General features: G+C 31.8%; 1 protein-coding gene across 1 annotated transcript; it reads left to right on the top strand.

Moving 5' to 3' along the window:
- Positions 1 to 5,748: 5,748 nt before the first annotated feature.
- LOC142642268 (pentatricopeptide repeat-containing protein At4g33990) lies at positions 5,749 to 10,051 on the top strand. The gene is made up of 2 exons (XM_075816604.1): positions 5,749 to 6,287; positions 7,431 to 10,051. Exons 1-2 carry the CDS (start codon positions 6,280 to 6,282, stop codon positions 9,883 to 9,885), a joined length of 2,463 nt encoding a protein of 820 aa, XP_075672719.1. The 5' UTR covers positions 5,749 to 6,279; the 3' UTR covers positions 9,886 to 10,051.
- Positions 10,052 to 10,308: the final 257 nt, after the last annotated feature.

The raw sequence follows: 10,308 nt of genomic DNA, 5'->3' as shown, positions 1-10,308 counted from the left end.
TATATTTGAGCTTGGCTCATTTAATAGTCGAACTTAAACTTAGACTTGAACTTGACTTGTTTGCTAAACAAAAGAGTATTAATAAGTTTTTTCTTAAACTAAACCTGAACTATTTATAAACAATATGGTTAATATGCAGCCTTATAAGAGATGAGTGGGGAGTGAGGAAATCATATTATTTTTCACATAAAATTATTGAATTGAACTGATATTTCTTTTACGTGGACCCATTTGATCATGATAGAATCCAATTTATGACACTATTTTGGTAATATATCAATACAACAAGTCATAATATATCAATAATTGTATATAAAAAAATGTATGAAAATATATTGTCACATACTAATTTGAGCTAGTTATTATATGATCACACACTTTGCTACAACTTGATAATATTATCAATTGTTATTGTCTAATTGGTGAACTATTATTTTCACATAGGCCCTTCACTTTTTCTGTCAAAGTCGACTACATCATAATTGTAGCAAAAATTGTGTAAAAAGTCTAAAGTCAATTTTTTTTTTTACATCTAGCATTGTGGTAAGTTGAATTTTTTTTTTTTTGGAAGATAAACGGCATAAAGTAAGTTGATATTAGTTTATAAAAAGGTGATGTTAGTGATTACTCTAAAAATAAATAAGCTTAGTAAAAATTTTGTGAATTGCACATGTCAGCATGACTTATGTGACTTAATAATAGACAAAATATCCACGATCACATAAGCTAACAAAATGTGAAATTCGGTGGGCAATAAAAATGTATCTAGATTTGTTCCAATTTGAACGCAAGAAATATGGACATATATATGATGGAGAGTGAGACTGAGATCACAATCGGAACAATCTGGTTATCAGAAAAAAAGAAAAAAAAAAAAATCAGAACAATCTGACACACCACTAAAAAGTAAAAAGCAACATTAATAGACCAGTATCTGATCACATCTTGGACCATATAAAAAAAGTGTTTAGTGGGAGCCACTATCTACGTGGCTTTTACGCCGACGACGTAGTTGGTGGAGAGATTTGTGGGATTTGAAATTAGAAAATTTTACCACGCGCAATTCGGTGTGCAGCGTGTGATACTTATGAGTTATGAGATAAGTGCGGGATCAAATTTTCAAGAAGGAGTTTTACTCACATATACATTTAGATTATGTTAAAGTAAAAATTCTATTTTGTATAAAAAAAATAGAAAATGTTAAACATAATCTACGTATAATAATTACTAAAACAAGAGATGTTACATGGAAAATATTTTTCACAATAATTTCGTAATGAATACTAAGTGGTTGGATACTATGGCTATCATTATTTTGTAAGAAAAAAAGTAATTTCAATAATATGTTTATAGAATAATTAATAATAATTTACTACTTAAAATTTATTATGAAAGTATTATGAAAATGTTATGAATGTAGCGCTTTTTATGTTTAAAATTGTTTTGTCATAATTGATGATAATTAATTTGTAAATTGTAAATTAAATATTGTAAAGGAAGAAAGTTAGTAAGTATCTTAAAAAATTATGCGAAACTACAATGTTGGTCCTTAAAGATTACGTACTAAGTGCTTTTGGTCCCTTAAGTTTCAAAATGAGCTCTATTAGTCCCTAATGTTTAAAAAATGAGCTCTGTTAGTCTCTCTATTAATTTCTATTAGTTTCATTATGCATGTGTCCAACGGAATAATGATATAGCATTTTTTAAATGACATGGCAAATACAATATTAGTTATCAAAAAACAAAACTGCCACATCATATTTATTTATATTAATTCATTTTAGTTTTAAAAACTAAACATCAAATCTATATATCTATATATATAATAATATGCAAAATTGAGAGAAACTCAAATTAGAATTTCAAATTAAGGTTCTAATTTTGCGTCATGTGTCCTAAATTATTTATTTATTTTAGAATCAAATGTGGGATCACATCATAAATATCCATCAAGTGAGTTATAAGTCCAAAAACCAAAAAGTCTAAAATAAATGAAACTTAAAAAAAAAAAAAAAGTACTTCACAATAATAATAAAAATGAACAATTTTATATTTTATACCTAACAATATCCTTACATAATTTTTAAAAAAGCTAACAACAAATAAAAATGACTATTAATAGTATTTAAATTATATATATAAATTATATTGTGCATTTAATTATATATTTTTAAGTGTATTTATGTATATGCATAAAGTTATAAGCTAGTATAATTAAAAAAAAAAAAGATTAAAACCTAAACAACCCGTTCTCAAAAATCCCCAATATCATCGTCCATTCCAGATTTCTTTCACACCGCCACCTTAAATTTGAATCGCACTGTTAATCTCATCGATGTGCCATTATACTTTTTTAAAGAATTTAGACGATATAATTACCTAAAGGCATAAAGATGACAAAGAGAAGAAACCACGAAAATCAAGGATAGGTGCTGATTGTAAAGTGTGCCATGCATCCATTTTGCTTTCTTATTTACAAGGTTTACTCATCTTCTTTTTGAGTAGACATACGGCCGTTTGGTAACGTTGTTCTAATAATATTGTTTGTATTTTTTTTTAGATATATATGTGGATAAAAATTTGTATAAAAAAAAGTGTGTATTGTTGTTTAAAAACTGAAAACACGTTATTAAACTACTCTACCAAACAGGGCTATAAAATGCGAATAAAAACCAACATGGAAGCTTCTCGGAAATCAATTTTGGTTCTAAGATCATGACTTATTGTTGTTTTGGTGACTATTAATCTTGACAATTGTGAACTAGCTAAAGGAGATAACGAAGCTCAATCCCTAATCTAGGTGTAGTTCAAGATTGGTGCCACAATGAGGAGGAAATCTGGAAATGAATGATGAGATTGTGAATTTTTGAAGATAGTTTTTTTTTTTATTTTAATCTTTGATTTTTTTTTTTTCTGTTTAGTTTTTAAACTAAGATGAATTAATATAAATAAATTTGATTTGGCAATTTAGTTTTTAAAAAACTGATGTGTCATTTCTAGTATTTGTCACATTATTGTTCCGTTAAACACATAGCAATGAAACTAATGAAAGTTAATAGATAAACCAATAGTGCTCATTTTTTAAATTTCAAAGACCAATAGAGTTCATTTGAAACTTGAGAGACCTAAAACGCTCAATAGATAAACTTCAAAGATTAACAATGTTTATAATATATTTTTAGAATTTTTTTTATAGAAAAATTAAAAAGTAAATAACTTTTTGGACAATCTTTTATATTTTTCATAAAAATTGTGTAAGTTTTTTTTTTTCTAAAATTATTTATTAATAAGGAAAATGTCGATGAATGTCCTAAAGGCTAAATGTATTAGTTTGGTTTAAGAACTATTTTTAAATAAATTGAACTTTTAATTTTTTATTTAATTATTAAAGATTTTACTAGTTAAATTAACTAAAATTTACTGTTACTTATAAGTATATGTGAATATAATCCTACTGTAAAAATGGCAGTTAAAACCCGTTCGAACGTGGACAAACTTAGATATTCATCTGTATCTTTCTTAGAAGCTGTATGCGTCTGAATCTGACAAATCATAAGAGATAAGGTACTATATGTCTGTAGCCCTGTACTATATAGTTATCTTCTTACTAAGCATGTCAGATCATAGTCATTTACATCAATTTTTGGCCTTATTCGCAATGGTCCTGTCAATTACTTGGATATATGGGGTACACATATTACTTAGGAATCTACTTGGGTAAAAAAAAAAAAAAAAAAAAAAAAACCATTTGGGTATATAAGTATAAATTTTAAATTTTAAGGATTTTCGAAAAAGATTCTTGAATATTCTCATATGAATGGAATTTTAATGAATTGAATGTTGATTCTTATTTTTTTTTTTTTCATAAAATTGAATGTTTATAGACAAATTGGGTTTTCCCCCCTAAAAAAAATTTGTTTTTCATTTTTTATTTAGTAAATAAGTCAAGCCCAAACTTAAGTTTTGAACTTGTAAATCCTATCAAAAAAAAAAGTTTTGAACTTGTTAAGACTATTGTAATTTAATTGGTTAACATTTCATAATGTTTCCAACAAAGATATCAATGATCAAATCTCATTTCTACCAATTATTGAATTATCAAACCAAATAAAAAAAACCTTAAATTTTAATTTGATTATTAAACATGTCAAAATTAAATATAATAATATATTCGTGAACAAACTCGTAATTACAAGAGAGAGAAAAGGAGAGGATACAAAATTTTGATTTTTACATAGTCTTTGAGAGGAGATTGGTAAGTAACCTTATTCTCAATTTATTTTGAAAAAGTTAATTCACGGACTCGAATTCGCAAGTTGTCGCCATATAAAACTTTTATCAAGTAAATGATTGGATCTTGAACGAACATTAGACTAGGGGTGGCTTAAGGCCTAGAAACCCCCCCCCCCCCCCCAAAAAAAACTCCATAAATTTATTTGTACTAACAAATATTAATCTGGGTGCTAAGAAGTAAAAAAAACAATAATAATAATAATTAAGCCTCCAATATCTTGATATATTAGCTATTAGTAATATAAAAACTCTAAAAAGAGTTGTAAACAAGAGGGAGTTAACAATGAATAATGTATTCAAATACTGTAGAATATTGTTTTCTTTTTCTTTTCTTTTTTTGTAAAAAGAAAACTATGTATTGATAAACGATTTTACATTTTATGTGGTTTATTATTAATATTATTTACAATTCTAATTTAAAATAATAAATGTTTTACATGCTTTTTGTTATTATCTATAATGGGAAAAATAGAGGAGATTTAGGCTGCGTTTGTTTCGGATGTAAACAAAATTCGGAAAATATTTTCCACCACCAGGAGTGTTTGGTTTGACCGAAAAACTAAGTCAAACGGAAAATCATTTCCGTTGACTGTAAAATTAAGCCTCTTCAGCCGTAAATTCATTTCCGTTTCTATTTTCACTTCAAACCATTTCCGGACTTGACACACAAAGAGAGAGAGAAGAGGGAGTAGAGAGATCGTGCCCTAACCCGATGAAGCAAAGATCGCCTCCGCCGCGCGATCTAGCCTCTAATCGAACCTAGTCGGCCCTAATCGCATGATCTTGCCTCCGCCCGAGATTGCGCGATCTCGCCTTTCTCTCTTCCTTCTTCTCTCAACTTGACTAGATTTGATGAATTTTTTTTTTTGGGTTTTATTTCTTTTATGTAACTCTGCTGAGAAATGATGATATATATTTCTTTGGATGCTGAGAAAATGTGAGTAACAAATAGAAAATGTATTTTCTATGGTATTTTCAAGAACACAACCAAACACTAAAAAATATTTTCTAAAATATTTTTTAAAATACCACCAAACACCTAAAAATATTTTCACCTGAAAATATTTTATACTTGAAAAACATTTTACATCGAACCAAACATAGCCTTAAAAGGAAAAGACTATCAAAAAGTTCTAAACAATTTGTTTAATTCAATAATTATAACCAATGTTATAAGAATTCCGATTTGGATATTGTGATTTTAAGGGAGTGTTTAGTAGAGTAGTTTGAGATGAGTTTTTTGTAATTTTTTAAAATACGTGTGGCTGAAAAAATGTATGTAATGTTGTTTAAAACATCATGAATCTCATTAAGATTTTTTTTTATAAATGGAATAAACAAATTAGCCTAGCGGCCCAACCCATATTGATTAAAAAAAAAAAAGGCAAATAACTTTGGGGCTATTGTAGGCTGGGCTTTAAGACCCAAACCCAAACTCACTCAGACCAAGCCCAATTCTGTTCTCCAAATTTCACTGATCTCTGTCTCTGTCTCGCCTAAGCATCAGAGGAATCCAGAACTCGCCGGCGATAAGTCTGAGTTTATTTCCATTGCAGTTTGGTAACGAGGGACACACGCAAGAAATAGTGTGTAGCAGCAGCGGCAAAAGAATCGGTGACGAAAATCACTTGGGGTTTGCTGATACAGGTCGGCCGTTGAGGGTGGCTGGTTGATGGGTCACCGGTGACTTTTTTGCTTGGTTTTCTGTGTTGTACACACGGTGGTTTCGAAAAATTGGATCAGATTTGATATGGGTTTCTGGCGTGGTGAGTGAGAGAGAGCTGAAATTGGAGAAAAGAAAGACCATATTGAGAGAAGGACCGTGGGACTTTTTTTTAGCCTTTGGATTGGTTTCTTTTGCCACGTGTCACTCACTCATCTATATTAAAAGAGGGTTTTAAACTTGGAGGCACTCAAAAACCCTACTCGCATAAACCCTTCTCAGCCAAAGCATTTCTCAGTGACAGTTGATATAGAGCTACATGTATGTTCAGGTACAGTTACTTTTGCCCCTACTTTGTTGCATTGTACAGTTGAGAATGTTGAGTGCTTAATGTTTGAGTTGAGTTAGATTCTTAATGTTGTTCCATCTAATTCCTTAAATTTTTATTTCAGTGTATGGTTTTTATTTTTGTTCTCTAATATGTTTGATAGGCTTGATAGTTGTTCTTTGAGTGCTTAATGTTGATGTACCTTCCAAGCAATTATTAGATGGTAATTTCTCCCTACTATGAATGTAATTGTGTGAGAGGAGGAAGTAGACATTATCATACTCTAAAAGTAGCCTAGTCGTGCTCTTTAGCAAATTTTTAATGAATTATTTACTTATATAAAAAAAAAAAAAAATTCTTCAAATCTTGAAAATTTTATTGTTTGGGGCCCAAGATATTAAAAAGAAAAAAAAAAAAGTGTTTTTTTTTTTCTGTTTATAAATTATAAATTATTTGGTTTTGTGGCTTATTTTCCAATTGAAATCTGGGTAGAGTTTTAGGTACTTGAAACTAAGATGTGTCTCTTTGAAGTATTGAGATAAGAAATATGTCTCTTGAAAAATTGTATTAGATTCATGAAATATATATGTCATTGAATATCTGTTTTGGAATGCTTAGGTTTCCTTCCGTTTCGTATACAGTGATGTTAATTGGTGATTAGATTCCACTTGCACGTGTTAAGCGTGTTGCCAACATTCATCCTGAGTGAGGAACTGAGGATTGAAATCTCCATGATATTTATAGTTGCATTACTTATAGCTTCCTTTTAGTTCCAAGTAGCCAAACAACTGTCAATCACTTGCCTAGCAAATTTACTTCGCAAAAAAAAAGGAAGTGAAGAAAAATTCATTTGGGGTAATCTCCCAATTCCAATAAAATGCAACTACATGTAGTGTGCTTTTGGCAATCAGATTGTTTTCTTGGATTTCCAATTTCTTTTAAGCTATAGTTTTTTGTTTTTATGTTTATACTCAATAATTTGTGAATCATATTGATTATTTTATCACTCTCCTTTTGGTGATTTTAATACATTATTTACTAAATTAGAAAAAAAATTTCCTTATAGTCAGTATTTTCTTGATGAGAATTTGGTAACCTCATAGAGTCTATCTGATTTGTGCTAACACCCTATTATTCTGTTGTCAGATTGCTGCCGACCTGCATAGGTAGGCATATTTCCAAATCTTTGCCATCACATCAAGCCCATTGCTCATTGTTTTCAGCTGCTATTTCTTCTCGGCAATTCACATCAGATGGCTTTGACAATGGGAACAAAGACATTGATTTTAATATTTTATTCTCATCTTGCACAAAGGTGCACCTTGCCAAGCGCCTTCATGCCTTTCTTCTGGTCTCAGGGAAAGGTCAAAACATCTTTCTTTCAGCCAGGCTTGTCAATCTTTATGCCTATCTTGGTGATGTCTCATTTGCTCAACGCACATTTGATCAGATTCCGAGAAAGGATGTTTATACCTGGAATTCAATGGTATCCGCTTATGTTCGCAGTGGCCGTTTCCGTGATGCTATAAATTGTTTCTATCTGTTCTTGTTGACCTCTGGTGTTAGACCTGATTCATACTCTTTTCCGTCTGTGTTAAAAGCCTGTGGAAATCTGGTTGATGGGAAGAAGATGCATTGCTGGGTTCTAAAGCTGGGTTTTGAGTGGGATGTCTTTGTGGCTGCTTCTTTGGTCCATATGTATTCCCGGTTTGGCTTCTTAAGTGTTGCACGTAAATTGTTCAATAATATGCCAGTCCGAGATATGGGTTCTTGGAATGCAATGATTTCTGGGTTTTGTCAGAATGGAAATGCTGCAGAGGCATTGGAGGTCTTAGATGAGATGAGACTGGAGGGGGTAAAAATGGATCCTGTAACTGTCTCAAGTCTACTTGCTGTTTGCTCACAATCAGATGATAGCTTAAGTGGGATGCTCATTCATTTGTATGTCATAAAGCATGGACTGGAATGTGATTTGTTTGTGTCCAATGCCTTGATTAACATGTACGCCAAATTTGGTAGTTTGGGGCATGCACAAAGAGTTTTTGATCAGATGGAAGTAAGAGATGTGGTTTCATGGAATTCAATAATTGCCGCATATGAGCAGAATGATAATCCAATTACTGCCCTTGGACTCTTTAACAAGATGCAACTAATAGGAATTCAGCCTGATTTGTTGACGGCAGTGAGTTTGGCTTCTATTGTTGCTCAATTAAGTGATCGTCAAAGCAGTAGGTCTGTTCATGGATTCATTGTGAGGAGAGGTTGGCTTATGGAAGATGTTGTCATTGGAAATGCAATTGTGGACATGTATGCAAAATTGGGTGCAATAGATTCTGCTCGTACGGTTTTTGAAGGACTTACTGTCAAAGATGCGATTTCGTGGAATTCTTTAATCACAGGTTATGCTCAAAATGGTCTTGCAAGTGAGGCGATTGAAGTGTACCGTATGATGGAAGAGCACAAAGAGATAATTCCTAACCAAGGGACATGGGTAAGCATTCTACCAGCATATTCCCATGTAGGAGCCTTGCAACAAGGGATGAGAATCCATGGACGGGTAATTAAGAACTGTCTCTACTTGGATGTTTTTGTAGGTACCTGCCTTGTTGACATGTATGGAAAATGTGGCAGATTAGATGATGCCTTGTCCTTATTCTACCACATACCAAGGATGAGTTCAGTTCCTTGGAATGCCGTAATTTCTTGTCTTGGTATTCATGGGCACGGTGAAAAAGCTCTGAAGCTTTTTAATGAAATGCTGGTGGAGGGGGTGAAGCCAGATCATGTAACCTTTGTATCTTTATTGTCAGCTTGTAGCCATTCAGGTTTGGTTGATGAGGGTCAATGGTGCTTTCAAATGATGCAAGAAGAATATGGGATCAAGCCTAGTTTGAAGCACTATGGCTGCATGGTAGATTTGCTCGGTCGAGCTGGACATTTAGAAATGGCATATAATGTCATAAAAAATATGCCTATACAGCCCGATGCTTCTGTCTGGGGTGCTCTTCTTGGTGCTTGTAGAATTCATGGAAATTATGAGTTGAGTACATTTGCTTCAGATCGCTTGTTTGAGGTTGAACCCGAGAATGTTGGCTACTATGTCTTGTTGTCAAATATTTATGCCAATGTTGGTAAATGGGAGGATTTGGATAAAGTGAGATCATTGGCTAGAAATAGGGGATTAAGGAAAACCCCTGGCTGGAGCTCAATTGAAGTGAACAATAAGGTCGATGTCTTTTATACTGGAAACCAAACCCATCCAAAATGTGAGGAAATATACAATGAATTGAAGGTTCTGACCACAAAAATGAAGAGCCTTGGTTACATTCCAGACTTAAGCTTTGTGTTGCAGGATGTTGAAGATGATGAAAAGGAGCATATACTCACAAGTCATAGTGAGAGATTGGCAATTGCTTTCGGAATAATTAGCACCCCTCCTAAAAGCACCATTCGTATTTTCAAGAACTTGCGGGTTTGTGGTGATTGCCACAATGCCACTAAATTTATATCCAGGATAACTGAGAGAGAGATTATTGTGAGGGATTCGAACCGTTTTCATCATTTTAAGGATGGAATTTGCTCTTGTGGTGATTATTGGTGACATGAACTGCATAATTGATAGTTGGGATTAAACTTGCCAGGCTTAAAAAGCTTTTGAGTTCAGAATGGATGATATAGTTGGAGGTTGTTGTACCAAAGGAAAGTCTGTAAGTGTTTATGGATTTTTTTGTGAATTGAACTGGTAATACAGTTGTCACTTTTTCCTAGACTCTAGAACCCATCAATTTTGTGGTTATTTTATTTTATTTTTTAAAATTTATAAATACTATAGGCTGTGAACCTACGTTGTCCTCTATGAGGATTGATCTTTACTATCAATTTCGTGAAATTCTTATCATCGCATTTTTTTTCTTCATCAACTAATAAATGTACTACCTATAAATGCACCTTCTGTCAAAACTCACTATCAAATATATATATATATATATATATATATATATATATATATATATATATATATATA

The sequence above is a fragment of the Castanea sativa genome, chromosome 7 (assembly GCF_040712315.1).
Source record: "Castanea sativa cultivar Marrone di Chiusa Pesio chromosome 7, ASM4071231v1".
In the NCBI taxonomy this organism is placed as follows: domain Eukaryota; kingdom Viridiplantae; phylum Streptophyta; class Magnoliopsida; order Fagales; family Fagaceae; genus Castanea; species Castanea sativa.
This window is presented reverse-complemented; position numbering and strand designations above follow the sequence as displayed.